Raw genomic sequence first — 23,302 nt, 5'->3', positions numbered from 1 at the left:
TGAAGATGTTCTAAAAATTAATATTTGGATTGTGTAATACCAACTGTTGGTTAAGGATGTATGGAGCAGCTGAACTCTCATATATGGCTTGTGAGAGTGTAAAATGGTATAATTCTTTGGAAAAACAGCCTGGCAGTGTCATGTAAAGTTAAGTATACATTTACCATCCAACCTAGCAATCCCATTCCTATGTATTTACCCAACAAAATGAAAACATATGAATACGTCAAGTCTTATACAGGAATGTTCACAGTAGCTTTATTCATAATAACCAAAAAAACCAGAAACAACCTTAATTTCCAAATGGTAAATAAAGTATCCATGCAATAGAATACTGGTAGATAGTAAAAAGGAACACATTTTTAAAAATTAAATCAATTTATTTATTTTTATTTGGGGGGAGATAATTAGGTTTTAAAAATTTATCTTTAATGGAGGTACTGGGGATTGAACCCAGGACCTTGTGCACGTTAGGCATGCACTCTACCACTGAGTTATGCTCTCACCCCCCAGGAACAAATTATTTATATACACAACATGAATGAATCTTAAAAATATGCTAAGCAAAAGAAAAATTATATATATGTACATATATACTACATAACTCAATTTGTAAGAAATTGTATGACAGGAAAAACTAATCTACAGTGATAGAAAACAGATCGGTGGTACCTGGCGCTAGAAGTCTTAGGGAGTACTGACTGTAAAAGGGCCTACTGGGCGAGATGAAAATGCTCTCTCGATTATGGTTGTTGTTGCATGTATTTATTTGTCAAAAGGCTTCAAACTGCCCACTTAAAATGTGAGCATTTTATTGTATGTTAATAACTCAAATTTGATTTTTAAAAATTTCTAACTACACAGACAAATACACTATGTTTAAAGAGACTCTAAAGAACTGAATAAGCCATTCTATATCTGGGATCTGTTTTCTGCAAAGCTACCTGAGTTAATTTTTTTTTTTTTAAGTTCTGTAGAACTTTATTACCAGGACCTGTTTTAAAGTAACCTATGTACCTCTGTCATATGATTAGAGGCAGTGGTTCTCATACTTTAGCATTCATCACAGTCACTTAGAGGACTTGTTAAAACAGATTACTAGGCCCATCCCCAGAGTTTCTGATTCAATAGGTCTGTGACGGGGCCCAAGAATTTGCATTTCTGATGAGTTCCCGGGTGCTACTGATGCTACTGGTCCAGATACCATCCTTAGAATCACTGATCACAGAGATCCTTAAAAGATCCCTCTTCCTCTAAAGAGTCAAAAATCTAAAATCTAAAATGAATTAAATCTAAAATGAATTATCCCCTAAAAGGACTAAATTCCAGGAAAGCCTGACACCTAAAAGTGAAAGATTATCTGTCCTGATAAGGGATAGAGAAGAAACAGTTCAGGCCAATTAGAAGAATAAAAATAAGATTAATTGGGTTATTTACCTTTTCATTATTGAATTGCAAGAATTCTTTATATATTTTAGATATAAAGTCAGGTAGGGGGAGACACAATACTCTGATTATGTTAAAGGCATCTCCTATAAACCACAGATACCTCTTGCTGACAGAGCAGAAGGAAGGAAGACAGCAGTTAACCTGGTTACCTAGGGCTGAAATCTGTTTACTCTCAAAGAACTATTTGAGTCTAGGTGCAGAAAGTATGACTCCTGGGAGAAAGATCTGTACTTTGGTCAAATTATATCTTAGTGTATGTGTGCACACATGTGCTGTTAAAAATGCATATTCCTGGGCTCCCTCCAAGATTAGTGAATAGACTCTCTGGGGTAGGATTACATTCTTTCCTGATAATGTTCTTCACTAAGAATTGTTATTTATAAAATCATGAATATCATAGTGAAACTCAATCTAGTGATTAAAGTTTGTAGATTGAAAATAAACATACCTTTGCTATGGAAAACCAATTTACTCCTAAAAGGGTTTACCCTAAAAAGAGTTCTGCCTATAATGGTACATCTTCATTGAATCTGAAACACAGAACTCATCATACATTCTCACTTACATTTTTCCAATTACCCAGGGTAGGAAAGTTGAAGAGGATTAAGTTAAATAGTCCCAGGGTATGAACTTGAGTGAGACTAACAGAGATAGTTCATTAACCTGAACTATAATGTAAGTCAGACACTAAACCACCAAAATGGTAGTATTAGATAGACCCCATTAAGTCAATACTTTACCAATCATTACAGAGGGAGCTTTAAAGCAAGAGGGCTCTTAAATCAGACTTTCCTTTCGAATTGTTCTTCATATTTTAATTGGAGTTTCTTCTAAAGAATCATTGTATTTATAATTGCAAACTTCTTTTTAACACATTCAGTGTGTACTATATGCTGGAATCAAATACCTGAAGGAGTTGGAATCTTATGAATACAGCCAGGACAACAATGGAGAGAGTCATGAACAAAAACGTCACAGTCCACACAGAAAACATTTTGGCACATGGTGCAAACATAGACCTGTAGTGAAAAGAAGAAAAGTAAATTTAAAAAGTAGTTTCCAAAAGTTAAGTACAGCATAGCTAGATGATATTCAAGTTGCTTTGCTCTTTTATATCTCTATCACTGTTTCCCCTACTTTATTAGTTCCAATGTACTAAATATTCTCAAATTTAAGGCAATTAATTTTTTTCCAAAAAATTATTCCTTAGAAATGAGGGAATGACTTTGTTTTTGAGTCCTTAAATTCCCTTGAATTATAGAATACCCTCAATTACTTCATTTTAAGTAACTCTTTGGGGAGGACACTTGAGCTTAAAATTAGTGCTTAGTTTTGAATGCTTACAGAGGTCAAGGAAGGATTCAATTAAAAAGAGAAGCACAAAAATTTAACACAAATTCCTAGGGAATAACCTCACAATTGCAAAAGTTATATTCTCCTTTTAAATAATTTAACCAGTAAAGAATAAGGCAAAAGACATATATAAGATAATAAGGATAATCAAATCAAATGAAAGAAAAATAATATCTTTATTTATATCTACATAGATATCAAATAATATCTGTATCTGTAACTATAATACAGTATAATATCTATCAGTGTTACATATATAAATACTTGTGCTTTGGGGTAAAATTTTCAGGGCAACATCACATACAGTTTCAAAAATCATTAAATCTCAAACAGCACAGAAGAAAAGACGATGTGTTCTTAAAAATTGTCACAATTCAAAAAGTGGTTGTCATGAGAATGCAGCTACTGATGTCAAAGAGGTATGGAAAACTTAATAAAATTGTTTTATGAAATGTGATAGAATAAACAAGCAATCCTTCCAACTAAGATTTTATATAGTTTGTATAGTTTTAGATATGGACATGTAACTAAATTAATAAAAAATTAAAACTAGATGGCGATCTATCTTATTTGCAACTTTACATAAGTTTATTTATTCAAATTTGCCACCTTCAAAATTTTAAAAAATATTTTCTCAGTGGCACAATGGGGGAATAAACTTTTATCTGTGGATGCCTTAAATGGTAACTTCAAAATGAGTTACAACACAACCTAAAGTACAATATGGAGAAAAAAACTTAATATTTCCAAACTAAATGCAGTTTAGCTTGCAAACTGAAGACAGTTTAAATTACTAAAATATCTTTATAACAAAATTAGAATACAGAATTATAAAACAACTGTCTGTAATAGCTCCCATTTTCTCTCTACCTTCTGCTATATGAGCCTTGTCTTCAACAATCTGTTGAAAACTATAATGCTATTTCTTATACAACATTTAATATTTAGAAAGTACATGAACTTACATGTTGGTCTTTCAATTCCCCCTGACAGCCATAACAAAATCTGAAAAAGAAAGTTTAGAAATCATTTTGTTAATAATTCACTCATTAAAGTAGCTCAGAAAAAAACCCAATAAAAAGAATCCTTTAATTAATAAGTACAGTTAACCCTTGAACAAGAGGTTAGGTGTGGCGATTCCTGCAGTCAAAAATTTGAGTATAACTTTACAGTTGGCCCTCTGGTCCTCCAACCCTCCGACTCTCCATATCTGTGGTTCCACATCTGAGGATTCAACCAACTGTGGATCACGTAGTACTGTAGTTATATGTTTACTGAAAAAATCTGCACGTAAGTGGACCCTCGCCATTCAAACCCATGTTGTTCAAGGGTCAACTGTAATTATCTTTACACATAACTTAGGAGAAAGACTTAAGAATATCAGTAATTTAAGAAAATTCCACAGTATATCCCAAAGTCATCTGACAGCTTAAAATACTACTTAAATTTTATTTTCATCAAGGTTAAATACAAGTATGAGTATGCTTTCTTAAGTGGGATTCTGCAAGGGGATTAAGCCCTACAGAAAATGATTTAAATGACTATTTTTCAGCTTTCCTAAAGACAGGAGACAGCTGGTACAAATCTATATGGACAGGAGAGAAGTTAATTTATCACAAGAATGGATGCCTAAGGGCTTAATTTTCAAGTGTTTTAAAGAGTTGAAAGTTATCAAAACTTATTACAAAAAAGCAGTTCCCTTCCTACCTACACCACTTCATTTCCAGAGGAAACAGTAAAATTTTTACTGTTCGACAGCTCCCTATGCTCATAGTGCTACCTTTTTCATAGGCACTGGCTGTGAACTTCCTACTATGGAAGATGAGATTTTAACCCTCTTTCAAACCTCCTGAACCAACAGCACGTATAACAAATGTCATTCTCAATTCTTTCTATGCAGTTGAATCATTTTGGATAGAACAATATTAAATGTTTAGCTTATTATGACTATATAGACATATTTGGCTGAGTCATGCCATACAACTTTTCCTCTCTGTAAAACACTTTTTTCCTGGAGTTGATGACTGTATTGTTATTCACGAGCTTAGTTTTCTATGTAATTACCATTAACTTAGCCCCAACCATTCTCTGAAAAATCCAAATATCCTCTTGTTATGTTCAGCAACAGCAGGAATTCTATAGTTTCCATGCTCTGGTGACATCTCTCTTAGAGCATTCTGACCTTCTCCAAGCTGGACTGACTGTTCTCTGTTTCTGACACGCAAGTGTCATTCTGGGATGTCCCCTTAACATCATCCTACAGACTTTTTTAGCCATTTCTGAATTAGGTAAATGTTCTATTCTCCTTCATTCATTTCTTCTCAGTTCTTTTTAATCTTCTCTTCCACAGCTTCCCCAGGAAGTCTCTTCTTGAGATCTCACAAGTCTTGAAAGTATCTTTATTCTAACTACATTTAATCGATAGCTTGGCTGGGTATATAATTAACATTGGTGATAATTTTCACTCCAAATTTTGAAGGAAATTGCTTCTTGTCACCATTCAGTGTTGTTAATGAGAAGCCAAACAATTTTAATTCCAGGTCACATGACCTAATTCTCCTGCTCCAGAAATGCTGAAAGTTAGTATTTTGCTGCATATTCTGAAATTTCACAATGATACACTCTACTGCAGGTTTGTCTGCCTTCAATGTCAGGCACTTGACAGTCCCTTTCAATCTAGAAAGTTCTTTCCTTCAAATATCCTTGAATATTTCTTTTCCACTCTTCATTTGTTCTTTTATCTTTCATATTATTTTGATATTAGGCCTTCTAGATAAATCTTCCAGTTTTATATCATGGAAATCAGCAAATGCTATAAATGAGGGCTTTTTCTTTTTTTGAGAGCTGAGTTATCAGTATACCAGCAATCTTAACTATAAATAGATGGGTTTAGGGAGATTAACAGATTCCTAGAGATCAAGATCTATTTAATGAGTCATTTCAATCATAACAAGGCATTCTACATCTTTTCTATATTAGCAATAATTGTGCCCCATTGAAAATGACTCTTTTCTAATGTAGTAACAATATATTCAAACATTACTATTTATAACAGATATAAATTAGTCAAAATTCATATACCTCTCTCCATTATGTTCTTCTAAGGGAATTTCTTGAAAGGCATCCAAAGGAAATAAATGATGGTAAGACCGTGCCAAATGGGGTGCAGACACCAACGTAAGACCTAACACATAAAGCAGAGAGACAAATTTAAAAGTCCAAACCTCAAAGATGATGGCTAAAATGTCAAATGATACAACTTAGGCTAAGTATTTTCAAGATTTTTTTTTAGGATTGCAGGCATTCATCTCTTTAGTTTGTATGTGGCCATGAAAGGAGATTCCAGGATGGAGTCTTAGTTCTCTCACTAAGTATGTGACCTCTATTGGCCTATTTGCTTACTTATAAATGAAATAAAATTCTACAACAGAAGCTTAAGCAGAGCTTAACGTTTACATTTATTTTAATAGCTATATAGGTTAGAAGTTATTCAAAATCAATTTACTGGATCAGTAAATGAACAGTTGATTTCTTACCACAGATTTTACATTCAACAGGAAGCTCACAGTACTTTGCCCGACATTGTGGGCAGAAATAGCCTCCTAAGGTGAGTCCTGGCTCAGTGTTGCTATCCAGATGCCTGTGGGGGGGAATATTAACTTTTAAAAAGTGATACATAAAGATGTGAACAGTTAAAGCAAAAGAAAGTATGCTACTCTGTTTTGGGTGCTGGATTTTTTTGTATTGCCTTAAATATGTTGGGGCTTTTTCTGGAATATACTTTTAAGTCTGGTAGGCTGTCCAGAACAGCTGCTAGTCTTGGGTTAATCTGGTTTCATTACTGTGGACTCTATTCAATGCCCGTGGCCTTTCCCCAGTAACTGGAGGGAACACGAACTATTCCCTGCCCCGTGTGGGCTCTTGGGATAGTTCTTCTTCTCCTCCCCAGTGCTTCTTTCCCTGGCCTCCAGTAGTTTCCTCACAGAAACGCGCAGATCAGTACTGCGCTGGTGACTCATGGGGAAGTCTCTGAAGCTCTCGAGAGCTCTCTGTGTGGCTCTTTTTACCCTGTACTCTGTCCTGCAAAACAGTAGCCACCGCCACCCATCCCTACCCAAACTCTGAACTTTGTTTCTGAACTGAGCAAAACCTCCAGGCTCTGTGAGTTTTCCCTCCTTGCACAGCAGCCTGGAAATTCTCTCCAGGCAGCAAGCTGCAATCATAGGGCCCACCTCATCTGTTTCCCTTCTTGCAGGGATCATTATGTGCACTTCTCTTGTCCAATGTCTGAAAACTATTGTTTTGTATATTTTGTCTGGTTTACTGCAAGGAGGCAGAAGTCACTATTACACCTTTATAGCTGGAAACAGTAGTCTTATTTATGAGTTTCAATAATTACTTTCTTAAATTTAATTTTGTTTTATAATTATGTAAAATGTAAAGCTCCAAAGTTAAAACAAGGTATATTCAGAATAGTCTAGAGTCTATCTCTTTGCCTTTCTCCACACACTAAGTAAACATTTTTTTAATTTTTACTTTTTGTTTCCATTACTATTTTTCTTATTATATAAACAAGTATGTATATCTATTCAAATCTCCACCCTCTTCTTAGATGATCGGTAGCATACTATACACTTTTCCCCACCTTGCTGTTTCACTTAGTAATATTATCCTGAAGATTACTCCACAGGAGTATATAGTCTTCACTCCTTTCTACAGCTACATAGAAAGTAATCTTGTATAAAAGCCATTACATTTCAAGCCCATCTTTTAAATTTATAATTTATAGGAAGGAATTAACAATGTAAAAACAATTATCACTGACAGTTTCAGGGTTTTTACTTACGCCATGCTGAAAGAGGGTTTTGCATCTTGATCAGACAGAGAAGCAATGGTATGCTGAGGAAATCCTTCATGGAAGAAAATGTATTACTTTCTTTTTCTAAGGAAATAGCAAAATTCTAGGACTAGAAACCTAAAAATGTTCCTACCAGAAAGCCCACAAAGTTGTGCAAAAGTTCTCTTTCTTGTCTTTTAGGTATGTTTATTATAGCATAGTCAAACTGACAGCAATTCCAGGTCAGAAGAAAAACAAACAGTGGAGGAAACTGGGGGAAGATGTGTCCACACATGTGGCTCCAGATTCTAAAGTTCATATCTATATTTTCTAATTTAACAACACTTAGCACATAATGCTTTTTAAAAAGAAAATGTGTATAATTTTTAAATAGTTTGACACAACAGAGGAGTCTATTACATAGTGTACTTTCACTTTATATAAGAATATATTTCTATGTTCAAAATTTGAGAATGCCCAAATCCATGTAGTCTGTATTCCATATATATTTTTAAATTCTGAAAACAAGTCTAAGAAAAGCAGAAACCATTAAAAATAGAAGTTTCAATACATAAAAATTTATAATCTACCTACATATCAAAATAAATAAAAGTAAAGGTAAATGACCAGCTGAAAAAATATTTGCATCAGGTGATAGAAAATGGGTTGATATTCCTAAATGATTCTAACAAGTCAATTTAGAGAATAAATTACTATAAGTTTAAATAATAACTTTAAAATGGGCTAAGGAAATATATCAGTAAATCAAAAAAGATTAGCCAACATAATATCGAAAATGTATTGAGTGTTTATGTCAATTATGTATTCTAAATACTTTGTATTAACTCAATCCTTGCAACACACAATGAGATAGATACTAATATCATTCGAGATGAAGAAACAGGAAGATATTGACCAGTACTACAAATTGCCAAAGACCATCTCACTGAGCTTAAAAATGCATATTAAACAAGGAGATGCTTTTTGTGTTGACAAAGTTGGGCTTTTTCAATTATAAATGCAATAAATGTTTACTATAAAATAATTTTTGGAAACTAGAGGAAAATTAAAAAAAATTTAAAATCATGCAAAACCCATCAATTTCCCTCTCCTCCAAAAAATCACTGTGAGCAATCTGATGTACCTCCTTTCAACCTTCTGTCTGCACAGTTTGTATCACTCAGCTTTGATCAAATAGTACAATGGAATTTCTAAAATTTCTTAATATAAGAATTTTTCTATAAACACAGTATCTTTATATCTTTCTAGCCTTAACAATAAAAGAAAAGCCAGTAGTGTTCTCTGATAGAACTACAAGTAGTTTTAATTTTCTTACTTGTCTATATTTACCAAAGTTGCTTCAACAGCATAATTTTCTCTAATTATAAAACATTTAAGTTAAATACAAGAGATTCTTAAATGTTAAAATGATAACTTGTGCAAACAAAAACAAAAAGTCTAGTTTGAGTCAAAATACATTTTTTTAAATGTCTATTTTAAAACAACACAAAATACTTACCCATACGAATAAGTGAGCATTCAGAACTTGAGCTAGCAGGAGGGGGACTAACATGGTGTGTTAGCAATTCTTTGTAATGGCTTTCATCTAAAATAACATGGTATGTGCCTAATAAGACAAGAAGTAAAAGAAAAGCAACATCAGCTTTCTACACATAAGAATGAATTATAATTTCTATATCATTCTGTAAAAGTTTTACCATCTCCAAGTGTTCATTTTCAGAATAAATATTTAAGTTAAACTATTTAAAAAACCTTATCTGACTTCTCTAGAAATAAGTATAATTACAATTTAATTAAAGCCAAGTTATAAGATCTTTACTAAATATTACATATAGTGAAATTTCTAGCTTTTCAAGGTATAATGCTTCCTCTAAACAATGACATAAGTACTGAAAATTCCTTGCATTTTGAGATCCATTTTATAGCATTAATGATATATTTAATGTGACTAGCCATATTTTAGACTAGGACATGAACTGATTTAAGTTTAGCAGCTTAAAAACAAATGAAAATTTCTTTATTAATAAATTGTTACTTTTTACATATTAATTATGAGTAAACATTGACGATTCTAGATACATACCACCAGTTTCACGAGCAAGTATGGTGCAAACCCGAACCTCGGCAGACAATCCAATAACAGACACTCTAATTTTAGCCGCCTTTAGGGTCTTTGTAAAATCCAAGTAAATGGAGGGTTTTGAGGGAAGAAAAAAAATCAAATAATTAATGTGTTTGAAAAATAGAATGCTTTGAAGACTAGTAATAAATTCACTACATAACTCTTTTTAGAGTTGTAACTTCGATTTTAAGTATGAAGAAATTATTGGTTCTACCTTGATTAGATCATAGATATTAGATGGATCACAAGTTGTGAGGCTGCTGAAGATGATTAGGACTTCTCTACTTGTATGTCCGGGCATGTGTCTGAAGAAAGGTAAATACATTCCAATTAGGTATAACAATTACACTAATAAAAAATTTATCCAGAAAGAAGAGCACACATGGTTTACACATTTAGACCACAGAATACCTTATTTGTTTCAAGACTGCAAAGGAATGGATTGTGAGTATACTCTAAACGCCTTAAGGTAAATTTTTCTAAAATTAGCTACACACTTAAAAAAAATTCATCGATTCACTTATTCATTCAATAAATGTTTATTGAATACTCTAAGTTTCAGGGGTAGAGTAATAAACAAGACTAACAAGGTTCCTGACATGAAGCTTACGTTCTAATAGATTTGTTCCACACAAAATCTAAAGTGTACATTGGAAAGTATGACAATACCACACAAATCAGCTTTAGAGTGCACACATGTGCCTTAAAGATAGTAACATACTTCTTTTTTAAACACTATTAATTTAACCTCATGGTGATTCAGAGTCATAGTACTCATAAACATGAAGGTTTATGTACCATTTAATTAAATGATGGCTTATGGGATTTTAAGGTGTGATGAACTGTTCTCCTCTATACCAAATAAAAGATTTCTATGCTTTTTGGAACAATTTTATCAATTATTTATAGTTATCCTGCTTACACTTTCTTAGGCTCACCTTTCACTTGTGAATTCTGCTAGTGTGGCTACTTTTATTATGTGTGTTACTTCTAATCTACTTCAAAACTAGAAAAATATCTATTATATAAAGGTATAAAAATCTGAGTCAAGACAGACTATCCAGGGATAACATATATAAGCTCTAACTATACTGAATACTTTCCACACAGTTAAACTTGCTGGAAAAGTGTGCTATTAATTTAGACATGTGTTACAAACAAAGCTAATAAAAACCAATAAATGTACAACAAACTCACAGTTATTATACCACATTAAATTCCACACACAATCAGTTTTCAATAAAATATGTTTGTCATCATATTTCTTTTGTACTGCTAATATTGCTACAGTTTTAATTATATTTTTCTAAAACCTTTAAGGATATACGTCAGTAACTAAAATGTAAAATAAAAATTCCTAACCAACACCATACTATACATTATAAATGACACTACATATTTCTCTTAATAACAATTTCATTGTAGCTGGGTTTATGGAGATGCAAATTAACATATTATTGTTTCAACTTAACTGATTCAAAACACTTTGAAATAAATTATAAACAAATGTAAAATACTAACTTTAGAGTTTGCATAGCCATGTTTAAGGAGTTATAAAGAGATGGTTCTCCATGGCAAGTCATGTCTACAGCTTTCTTCAGAGATGTTGTATGTTTCCTCGGGTTTCCTAAAGTAGACATGAAATAATCTACTTTTAATAAAAATCTATATATACATTATGGAAATTTGCCTTTCTCCCAAATTTACGTATCTGTGATGTTACACAAAAGAATTCCCTCAATTTATATTTTTAGCAAGTTGCACTTTTATCAGAAATGTTTTGTTATATAAAGTTTCACTCATACTGAAAAACAGAATACAAATAACCTCTTTTTGTCTATTAGCACACATTTTAAATAATATTAACCACGAGTGCATAACTTTTTACTTTGCATATTTCCCACTTCATCATTTTTTATATGCTTACATTTTAGCATGTCTGAAATCATGACGTGTGTTACAATCCCTGGCCGCCAGAAGCATGAGTGACACAGCTCTCACTGCTTGCTCATGTACAAACCTGTGAACGCTACTGATGTGCTGCTGCTTCAACTACCTAATGTACATTGTTTGTGCTACTCACGTTGAGTTTAACTGCAATTTAAAGTGTTTTTAGAGCTTTTTTTTTTCCAGTAAGCAGCCTGAAGTGACCTTTGAAAATAGTTCACTGTTCTCTTGACCCAGAAAACCCCACAACATCATACAAATCAAGAGGTTCAAATCTTCATGTTTACTTTAAGAACACTCGTGAAACTGCCCAGGCTGTTAAGGGTATGCATATCCAAAAAGCCACCAGGTATCTGAAGGATGTCACTTTACAGAAGCAATGGGAGCCATTCTGTCATCACAATGGTGGAGCAGGCAGGTATGCCCAGGCAAAACAGGGGGGCTGGGCACAGGGTGGATGACCCAAAAAGAGTGCTGAATTTTTTTCTGCATATGCTCAAAAATGCAGACAGTAATGCTGAACTTAAGGGCTTAGATGTAGATTCTCTGGTCATTGAGCACATCCAGGTGAACAAAGCCCCCAAGATGCAGTGCAGGACGTTAAGAGCTCAACCCTTATGTGAACCCTCCCTGCTGCACTGAGATGATCCTTACTGAAAAACAGCAGATTGTTGCTAAACCAGAAGAGAAGGTTGCACAGAAGAAACAGATATTCCAAAAGAAACTGAAGAAACAAAAATTTACTGCTAAGGAATAAATTCAGCAAAAAAATAAACGCAAACCAAAGTAAAAGCAGAGTGTTGGCTGTCTTAATTAGTTTATTTCTAATGTCACCATACACACAAAAAAAGTGTTTTTAGAAAGATTAATACAAAAGGTTATATTTTTATATAGAAAAGAATGGAACAGAACAGTGAGGCATAAAATTGCTATCAGTGAAGCTAAATTCATTGATAGAAGAATGCCTGCAATTCAATACTTTCCTTCAGGGGGGAAAAATAATGAGCTTTATATGAACTAAGGAGGATTTCCACAAATAAGCAAAACTGTGTTATCTTCTGTTACTGAAATAACATCTGAAAAGACTGTCTATCTCATGTTAAGCAATACAAATGAAGGGAAGAGAAACTGCCAAATTCTTTAGAATAGTTGGCAGCCATGCCAAATCACCAAGAAGCTGGTACGAACAATTCACACATCATTTGACATTGTGTCAGAGGTTAACTGCTAGAGTGTTTCCTTCTTGATGGCTCATAAAATAAAGATATCTTACAAATGACAGAATCTGAGAGTCAATGAAATATGGTATTCTTCAGATATTTCCTCCTATTTTAACATTGTCCTCTTATTAATTAACAATAATGAAAACATCAATGATTTTATCATATAGCATAATTCATCAAACTATTACGCACTGTTGCAAACAGTGTATTTGCAGAGTGAGGCTTTTTCTTCTTTCATAACAATTCCTAAGTATAATTCCAAGGAACATTTTCATGGCTCTTTCCCAGAAAATGTTAAATTAACCAGACTATCAGCACTATTAGTACCAGTCTCTCCATGGTTCAGTGAGGCATATACTATTGAAACTTCATTTTGCTCACTTAAATATATATAAAATAATAAAATGTCATTGAGCGGACTGTTTTTTTTTCTGCTCACTAGTTTGGCTAAACATTCTTTTTAATTACTTAGTTTTTCTTTTTATTCTGGTATATGAATTAGCTGTTGTCTTTGCCCATTCATCTACTTGGAGCTTCTTAGTGTTCTTATTTATCTGCATACATTTTAAAATATTAACCATTTGCCATATTTAATATACAGTGGACCCCTGGACAACAAGAGTTTGAACTATGCAGGTCTACTTATATGCAGGTTTTTTTTTCACTAAGTACACACTACAGTGGTAAACGATCTGTAGCTGGTAATTCACAGATGTGGAAACACAGATGCAGAGGATGGACTGTAAAGTTATACAGAGATTTTCAAGTGCACAGAGGGTCAGTTGTATATTGCAAGTATTTATTCTTGGAATCACAAAATTTTGCAAATGAAAAGTACCTCAGTAAGTCCAAATCCTTCATTTCATAAGTGAGAAACAAATCTAACAAGTTAAATGACTTGCCCAAAGACATAATATGCCTACCCACAGGCAGGACCAGCACTCAAACCTCGATCTTCTGGTCCTCTGTCCACTTTTCTTTCTACCGTATGACACAAAAAATTTTTTTCATCTCCTATTGGGTTGTGAGTATAGGGAAAAAGCATACTTATATTACTGTCAGTGTGGTTTATAACTGATTCTAACCAGAGGGAGAGAGGGTACCTTCAAGATGCCTATAAGAATCTCCAGAGGATTTTTCATCTCTGTGCATATGGCTTCCCTGATACCCACAGAACACTGCTATTAATTTGGAGAGGTGGGTGCAAGAGGGTTGGCCCTACATTGTTTCCTAAGGGGAACCATCCTTCCCTCATTGTATAAGAATCCAGTTATACCATGTGGTTCTGTGGAACTCACCCTGCTTCCATCCTGCTCCAGGCTCATGTAATCCAGGCCTACCAACTAAACACCTTATTCCCTTGCCACTTTGACTGCTCATGGATGGGTAGATCATTATCAGGGTTAATAAGAGTCCTCTCTGGAACTTGTGCCAAAGCCACAGACTAGGAAGGTCATGTAGATTTGGGGCTATTAATAGACATCTTTTCACCTCTCAGAAAACCTATCAGAGAATAGGAAGCCAGACAGAGCCAGGACCCCTGGAAACAACGATTTGTGAAGTCAGCCCACCTTTCAACATGAGTCAGTAATTTCTCCTTTGCTTTTAAGCTAGCTTGTGATTTTTTTTTTTATTACTCCCAACTGAGTTTGTCAAATCAGCCCAGACTAACACGTATTTCCTTACTGCTGTAGTGAAATACTACTAATGATGAAAGTAAATCTCTTGTAAGGTGAGGATGAAAGGTTGAGAACCACATTTAAGGAATAGAGTATTTCACAGAAAATAAAATAGAATTAGTGATGTAAACTTGTAACAGCACATATACCAACGCAAATGAAATCCACATTATTATCTTTTATGAGACTAAAATTCAGTTAGCCATGTCATGCAAGCAGAAAATCTAATCATTAACAACAACTACAATTCAATATTTATACTTTGTTCTTTAGCGGTTCAGTTTAGAAAAAATTAATTTTAAGATTAAGTGGATCTTCTGAATGGTTACAATAATTTTATCTTGATACTTTCAGGATAAGAATAAACACATTTACATTCATGTAATATTAGTCACCACAGTGCAAAACTCAATTTAACTCACAGACATAGAAAACAAACTTACCAGTTACTGGGGAGGGAGGGAGTGGGAAGGGATAAACTGGGAGTTCCAGATTTGCAGATACTAACTACTATATATAAAATAGGTAAACAACAAGTTTATACTGTATAGCACAGGTAACTATATTCAATATCTTGTAGTAACCTCTAATGAAAAAGAATATGAAAACAAATATATGTATATATATGTATGACTGAACCACTATGCTGTACATCAGAAATTGACAAAACATGGTAAACTGACTATACTTCAATTAAAAAAAAAAGCTGAAGAATAGTATTACTGTGAAAAAAAAACCCCTTAGTTTAAAACAGGTTATCTTAGAGACCGAGAGTTTAATGGGTTTTTTTTTTAAGTGTTTTACCTAGAGAGCATGCAGGAAGGCTTCATTTTACTTATTAGGCAACCTTATGAACAAGGTTACAAGGTTGGGTAAATAAAGCCAAGTCCTTGACTGCTATAAAGGTAATTTGATGCATACCTGAGAGTTCCGTCAGTTTTTCAGCTCTTTTACCCTTTGTTACAATGATTCCAATCTCAAAATAAAAGCAAAAATGATTATTACTTTAACAAATTATTTCTTCTTGATAAGAATGTACATAATTAGTAATTACAAAAGGAATAAATAATGTGAGAAATTTTTTTTTTACTGTGAGAAACTTTTGACATAAATTTTGCAATGGGTTCATTGTACTTTAACTTTAGAGTTGTCTTTCTTTTTATTGATAAGTAAACTTGTACACAATTGGATCACTTAATAATTCATAGAATATATGCCCAATGTTTTAAAAATAAATTATACTTGGCAATAACATCAGGATTTGAATTCTAAATTCCATCACTTATCTACATACCTGACTAATAGGATTTTGATCAAAATATTCCTCTACGAAGTATTCCAGCAACTGTTTAAAAAAAAAAATAAGGAAATACTAGATAAGGGCAAAATAACAACTTGTGAAAGCTACTTACGAACCACTGCTTCTCATGATTTTCAAGCTTACCAATTTTTTAAAAATGTTCAGTAGTAAAAATATTAAATAAATAAAAAGGAAAATATTAAATAAACCAGCATTTGAGATGGTAAGTGATGAGATAGGTTTGAGCTAAGCCTTCAAAGATGGAACCATTTTGACATGCAAGACAGAAACAATCCAAACAAGGAACAGATCCAATAAAGACAAACAGGAGAATGAGCAGAACTGAGGATGAGTATTAATAAATTAGGAATACTCTGAATGTGTTTGTAAGCCAAGGAGATCGATTCAAGTAAGTCAAAGGAGAATGGAGATTCAATAAAGGAAAAGGATAATTGACAAAGCAAGATCCTAACATAGAGTATAAGGGTAGAAATTCAGGGGATAAATAATGAGCTATTTTGGTATATCATTTCTGTAAATGATTTGGTAGCACATCTACTTAGTTATACTTCCTATTAAGTTAAAAAAAAAGATTGCATTCTTTAAAAAAAATTCCTTTTATAATTCAGCATCCTTCCTCACATTTAGCATAAATTAGAATGATTTTAATATACCTTTAAAGTACATGTCAGTCTATTTGGCTTTAAATCTTGGTCTTCCATTGTTCTTGATCCATCTACTACCACATAAAGATGGCGCATCTACCAAAAAACAAACCAAAAAACCCACACAAATAAGACCAATTTTCAGATACATTGTTCACCAAGAAGTAAAAATAGCATTTAGTATTCATAGTGTACACATGTATTTTTAATATATTCTCTTAAAATCTTTGTTGTTTTACTGTTGTTTATTCCATCAAGCCAGAATGTTTCTCTAATCCAAACTAGTTCTGTACCAGTAAAGGAAGAAAAGAATAACTTACCATTCCAAGTCGAACTTGTCCATGGTGCTCAAATACCCTGTTGAAATTATGCAAACGTTTTAATGCAATACCATATACTACCTGAAAAATCATTACAACTTATCAATTACCCTGTATTTTTCTTAGTGAAGTAAATTATTAACTTATGGGATGCACATAATTATAGGCAATTTGGATAGTCCCTGAAGACCAATTTCCCTGCTGAGACACAGGTTGCTGGTTCCTTCCCCCTGTTTTAGATAGCTACAGATCAGTTTCCCTGAAACACAGCTAAAATGAAGTACTGAGGAGTGGGCACAGGTGGACAGAAAGGCTGAATGGAAAATATTTTACCCCTTGTAACAAACAAAAGTTTACATACCTTTTTCTCTTTGCTTTGAAGAGAATGTCTTCTATTGTAGCTTTAAGTGATCCTGATTCATCTTCTTTAAGAATCTCCCTATAAGTAACAATTACTTGTTTGAAAAGATAAGCTAAGAATTCATTAGCCCAAGAGAAACAAAAACATGTCCACACAAAGATTTGCACCTGAATGTTCACAGCTGCGTTATTCATAACAGCTAAAAACTGTATACAATCTAAATGACCATCAGCTGGTGAATGGATGAATAAAAACATGGTACAACCATATAACAGAATACTATTCAGCAGTAAAAAGGAATGAATTACATGTTACAACTTGAATTACATGTTACATGAACTTGAAAATAGTATGTTTCGTTAAAAAAGTCAGACACAACTGACCACACACTATATGATTACATTTACATGAAACGTCCAGAAAGGGAAAGCCTAGAAACAGTAAGTACATAGATTAATGGTTGCCTAGGGCTGAAGGTGGGAATGGAATTAATGTAAATGGGCATGGGGGATCCTACTGGGGTGCTGAAAATGTTCTAAAACTAATTTATGTTGATGAGTGCACAACTGAGTAAATTTTCTAAAAAATCACTGAATTATACATAGGAAACAGGTAAATTTTAACATGTAAAACATACTTCAATAAACTTGTAAAAGAAAAAATAAAGTTGTAAAAAAATGTCTAAAAGAGAAGGGAGAGTAAAATGCCCTATTTACCATGTTCTTTCATAGCCTCCTTCCCATCGCTTAGTTCTTTCAGGCTCTTCATCCATTTTTTCCTTACTGTATTACTCAATGTTCTGCAAAAAATCATTAGATTATGAATTTACTGAAGATGTTTGTCACCAAATGCATATAACTAAAATTTAAAAGTAAAGAGAAGTAAACATGCAAAGTAAAAAAAAAAAAACAGAATGCAGTTATCTTATTCTTTGCAATTTTTTCAATAATTGTAGTTAAATGAAAATACTTTAAAATCCTCATGAGTTTGAGATTTGCAAATATTAACTAATATACATAAAATAGATACACAATAAGTTTCTTCTGTATAGCACAGGGACCTATATTAAATATCTTGCAGTAACCTATAATGAAAACGAATATGAAAACAAATGTATGTATGGATATGTATGACTGAAACATTATGCTGTACACCAGAAATTGACAAAACACGGTAAACTGACTATACTTCAATTAAAAAAAATAAATAAAATAAAACCACAATGAGATACTGTTGCTCATCTATTAGGACAGCCAAAACTAAAAAGGCTGACCATATCAAGTGCTTCAGGGATATGGAGCAACTGGAACTCTCATACTCTGCTGGTGGGAATGTAAACGGGCACAAGTTTGGAAAGCAGTTCAGCAGTTTTTCTTAAAACTTTAAACATGTGGCTAGTATATGATCTAGCTATTCTTCTTTTAGGTATTTACTCTAGAAAAATGAAAGTCTATGTCCATACAAACATTTGCCTATGAATATTCTTAGCAACTTTATCCGTAATAGCCCCAAGCTTCAAACAACTCAAATGCCCATCAAGAGTGAATGAATAAAATACTGTGGCATATAATCTATATAATGGAATAACATTCCACAATACAAGGACTGAGCCACCGATACATGCAACAATGTGGATGACTCTCAAAACAGTTATACTAAGTGAAAGAAGCTGACTTTAAACAGTACACACTGTGCAAATCTATATATGTAAAATTCTAGAAAATTCAAAATAATCTACAGAGCTAGAAATTAGATTCTTGGTTGCCTGGGGATGGGCATGTGGGGACAGAAACACAAGGTGGAGCTGGAGGCTGGCATTAAAAAGGGTCATGAGCAAACACTGTAAACTAACTATACTTCAGTTAAAAAAAAAAAGAAAGAATGAAAAAGGAAACAGGAGCAAGATAAAATTTTTAAAAAAAGTCCTCATGGAACTCTTTCCCATTCCCAAGAAAGAATATGAATATTTATGCTCAAATTGGGCACCAAATGAAATCAGCATCTCTTTACAATATTAAAAAAAGCAAAAATGTATTAAGGATGTGTCATAGGACAGGACCATAGAATTATGGGAAGTGGGTACAGGTGCAGATGATGAGATTCAGCACAATTGATGATTATTATAGTTGAGTGACAGACACAAAGTGATTCATTGTTTTACCTCTCCACCTTTGAGTATGTGTGAATTTTCTCATAATCAAGTTTTTAAATGAAATTTATTATTACTCATAAATGACAATGCTTATGGCTCATGATTCAAAAAGATAACACAATATTAAACCTACATTATACCCTCAACTATTAAAAGAAAAACGAAATATTTAGTAATTCAATAAACAGGACAAATAGTTTCAACTGGAGAACAGGATTAAGGATGATCGGTTTTTCGCTTCTTTATTCTTTTCTGTATTTTCATATTTTCAATACGAACATGTATTCCTTTAATAGCTGGAGATAAAATTGGGAAGAATCTATTAATCATAACCAAGTAATAAACATCTACATCACAACCACATTTCCACCCTCTCCAATGGAATCTCTCTCCCAATCCCACATTCTCACTCTCAACTTCTTCCATAAACGAAGGAATCCTAAGTGCCAAAACGTTAAGGACAAAACAAATCCTATCATTGGCAGGGGCAAAGATTAATTTTTGTGTTGAGGACTATAACCAAGACTTCAGCCACCATTTATTTCATTGTTTCTATAGAAAAATATATTTAAAAATCCAAATAACTGGCCTATAAATGAACTTCTGGAATTAAAATCTACTGAGAAGTTGGAGACTGCTTTTATGGCATCACAGCTTTCTCTGGCACTTGCGAGAATCAGATATTATTTGCTAAAGTTCTGTGTGTCTCTCACTGAATTAACAAACCACTCCCTGGCGTTGGGAGAGATTCACTTGTTTCAGGAGATCTGGGGACCCATTTTAGTATTCTGAAATAACAAAAACTGATTTAATTCTGAGCTATATCAGCACACTATGTTGGTGCCTTGTAAGTTTAATGATGAGTGCAGCAACACAGCATATAGTCACTAAATTGAATATTTTGATGTTCCTGTGAGTGTTTTTGTATTTATTGTGAATGTCAAGAATCAGAAGCTTACATTATGTTCTCAATCTTTTAAAACTCAAATTCTTAAAAACGTGGCTACTGCTATCCTTCGCATCAGTACTTAAGGCATACTGTATGTTTAGTTTATTATTTTTAATTCTCTGAAAGTTCAGAAATAAAGTGAGAACTAATTTGGGCAGAAACTACAAGGGAGAACGCCTCTGGTTCATTGCATATAAGGACTTCTTAATTAGAGCTACTTGTAGTGGAAAATTACAGAGATAGAGGTATTAAGATTCCCATAACTGCAGATGTTCAAAGGGAAGCTGGATGTTTACAATGCAGGCTGTTAACAGAGAAGGGATTTATGTAGCCTGGAGGAAGATGTATTTGGTGACCTCTCTGGTCAGCATCTTCAACTGCCTATGGCTGCCCAATATTCCATCTTCTTACAAATATCACTGATTCGTTTCCTGGGAATCCAACTCCAGAAAAGCCTCTTCCCCCAGGTGAAGCCTGGTGGTGTGATTCCTTCCCCTGAGTTCATAATGTTACATGCAAACAAATGAGATCTGCACCAAACATTGCAATTTACGAAGCTTTCCCTCGCAGCTCATCCTGCCAAGCGCTGTGGACAGGCAAAGGTGATAACAGCCCTGCTTTTCAGGTGTGGCACTCAAGGTCCAAAGGCTGGTAACTCTCTTGAGGCCACAAAACTGGAGGATGGTCACGAACTAGAATCCAGGACCACAATTCCCCAAACTCGCGCTCTGCTTAGGGAAGGAGAACCACTCGCCAGACTGCAGCCCCAGATGCTTCTACGCAGCTCCATAAACGGAAATTGCCTTCCTCCCCCTCCACACGTTCCATCACATCCTCGTTCCATCACATTCTCGTTCCCTATGACGCCGATCGGGGCCATTCGGCCTCCGATCCTGGCCGCGACAACCCCTCCCGCCGCCGTGCTTCCCACGGAGTGGGTCCACGTCTTGGCTCCGAGCAGAACTCTACCGCGGACTCACCGGTCCTGCCTGACGCCGCTCTGCCGGAAGTCCCGCTCAAGCTGCTCTTAGAGCTCCGCCGAAGTCCTTCCGCCGCGCGCGGCGGAGACGCAGAAAGGTTCCGGCTGCTGTGCGCAGCAGCTCCGGGAGTCCCCTACCCGGAGGCCATGGCAACATTGGTACTGATTTAGGGTGCAGGGAACGACCTCCTGCTGCCTTCCAGCTGTTCACAAAGAGGCGGGAAGAGTGGTAGCCATTCGGTCTTGGAAAGTGAGAGGCCGTCCCTCCGGGATCTGAGGACTTGATTTTATTTTTTCTCAAAGTTTGGTATTAAGGACTGACCACAGCAGCAGCGTCTTCTGAGCCAACTTGCTGTGTAACAGTTTTCTGAGACTTTTCTGATGCTCCTGCCGTTCATGCGACAAATATTTATTGAGCATCTACTTTAGACTGATACAGGTCTAAGAACTGAGGAAATAGTAATGAAAAACTGACAAAACCCTTGCTTTCATGACAATTATCAAGGAAAAAATACTGTATCAAATGATCGTGCCATAGAGAAAAATTAAGCACCTCAGGGAGAAGAGTTGCAGTTTAAAATAGCGTGGTCGGAGGAGCCCTCATCTAGGAGACAGGTAAACCCTGACCAGAGTGAGGGAGGGAGTTCATCTTGCTGACACCTATGTAAAGATCTCTCCAGGGATAGGGAGCTGCAAGTGCAAAGGCCCTGGGGTAGAAGCACATTGGTGTGAGGAATGGCATAGGGAAGCAGGCGATGAGTAGCGGCAGCTGAAATCAGAAGTGGTGGGCTCTAAGCACTGTAAGAACTTTAGAGGCATGATGATAGCTTGGACTAGTGAAGTATGGCAGTGCAGCTAGTGAGAAGTGGTTGGATTCTCAATCTTGTCAATATGCTGCATGTATGTTATGAAAAAAGTCCAATGACTCCAAAGTTTTTAGCTGAGCAACTGAAAGGTTGGCGTTGCAATTACTGAAAGGATGGGAGGGGGTGGTAAGATCAGTTCAATTTTGGACAAGTTGTTTGAGATGCCTGCTAATACATATGGAATTACTAGCATTTCCCACACTTGAGAAATGGAGAGGCAAGTTACCCCTAGATCATCAGAACAGGGTTATGCCCAGGAAAGGAAAAGGAAAAAGGAATTGCAGGAGCTGGAGTCTCTTTGCTTCCCCATCACCATATGTTGTCTATATTACTTTGCTGGTACCAAAATCTTTGCATGTATTCTGCCCCCTTGAAAGCATAAACAGAAACCATTCTACATAGTAGTAGAAAGAGCAGGCTTGAAAGAAAAATCAGGCTCAGCCACACTAGCTTGGTGACCTCAAGCAAGTCACAACCCAAGTCTGATCTATAAAATGAAGATATTCCCACCTATCCTATAGGGCTTACATATTAACTAGTGGCAACTCCATAACCAGCTCCTTTTATTTCCTCCCAGAAGACAAGGTCTTATTGTTTAGTTCTAGTATTGTCTTTAAAAAGAGGTTGGAAAATTAGCATTACTTATGTCCAGTACTGGTTGGCTTCCATCTTTGCCACTCCTCCCGATCTTTGACTGCTTTACCAGGACTCATACACAAACTCCACTTTTTCCTTCTTTCCAAAAACTCCACACTTTTCTCTCCTTCTGACCTAACTGGCCATACTATTCCAAGATGGGATACATACCTTTAGGACAAATAACCAAAACCCCAAGCCCCACGTTTCTCATTTATATTTACTATCCATCTATCCAGGAAGGCTTTATGAAAAACCAGGAAAAGGGCAGAGGACTCTCCAATAAATTTAAATTAAAGCATATATGTGCTTCGGGAGGCTGAATCATTCAAGCTTTTCCCACCTGTAAAATTTACTCTCCCTTGAATTTACTTCAGTCACAGATCTTGACTGAAGTAGGAATGGTACTAAGGCAAAACAAAACATGCATAAATCCATGGTAA

At 34.7% G+C, this 23,302-nt stretch overlaps 1 protein-coding gene and 1 pseudogene across 4 annotated transcripts; one reads left to right on the top strand and one right to left on the bottom strand.

Annotated features, from left to right (window-relative positions):
* Positions 1-953: 953 nt before the first annotated feature.
* On the bottom strand, positions 954-21,433 carry LOC102503506 (general transcription factor IIH subunit 2). Of its 4 annotated transcripts, XM_032473737.1 has the most exons (17): positions 21,359-21,389; positions 19,439-19,725; positions 17,994-18,076; positions 17,278-17,355; positions 16,917-16,953; positions 16,606-16,692; positions 15,926-15,976; positions 15,553-15,607; positions 11,304-11,409; positions 9,997-10,087; positions 9,744-9,831; positions 9,159-9,266; positions 7,649-7,712; positions 6,339-6,442; positions 5,884-5,986; positions 3,768-3,807; positions 954-2,468 (listed from the first exon to the last, which is right to left on the bottom strand). In XM_032473737.1, exons 3-17 carry the CDS (start codon positions 18,047-18,049, stop codon positions 2,349-2,351), a joined length of 1,188 nt encoding a protein of 395 aa, XP_032329628.1. In that variant the 5' UTR covers positions 18,050-18,076; positions 19,439-19,725; positions 21,359-21,389; the 3' UTR covers positions 954-2,348. The 4 variants fall into 4 exon arrangements, with proteins under 4 accessions (XP_032329628.1, XP_032329625.1, XP_032329637.1 ...); XM_032473734.1 differs by lacking the exon at positions 19,439-19,725 and having other exon boundaries at positions 21,359-21,433; XM_032473746.1 differs by lacking the exon at positions 21,359-21,389 and having other exon boundaries at positions 19,563-21,126.
* On the top strand, positions 12,056-12,556 carry LOC106729669 (annotated as a pseudogene).
* Positions 21,434-23,302: the final 1,869 nt, after the last annotated feature.

This window comes from Camelus ferus, chromosome 3 (genome assembly GCF_009834535.1).
Source record: "Camelus ferus isolate YT-003-E chromosome 3, BCGSAC_Cfer_1.0, whole genome shotgun sequence".
NCBI lineage: Eukaryota > Metazoa > Chordata > Mammalia > Artiodactyla > Camelidae > Camelus > Camelus ferus.
This window is presented reverse-complemented; position numbering and strand designations above follow the sequence as displayed.

Bases quoted from the DNA above. Each gene is read 5' to 3' on its own strand.
- LOC102503506 (XM_032473734.1), bottom strand. From the start codon at position 18,049: ATGGATGAAGAGCCTGAAAGAACTAAGCGATGGGAAGGAGGCTATGAA. The intron at 5,987-6,338 runs GTAAGAAATCAA...TTTATGTGTTAG, and splicing joins TGTTGAATGTAAAATCTGTG to GTCTTACGTTGGTGTCTGCA. The intron at 2,469-3,767 runs GTAAGTTCATGT...TTTTCACTACAG, and splicing joins GGGAATTGAAAGACCAACAT to GTCTATGTTTGCACCATGTG.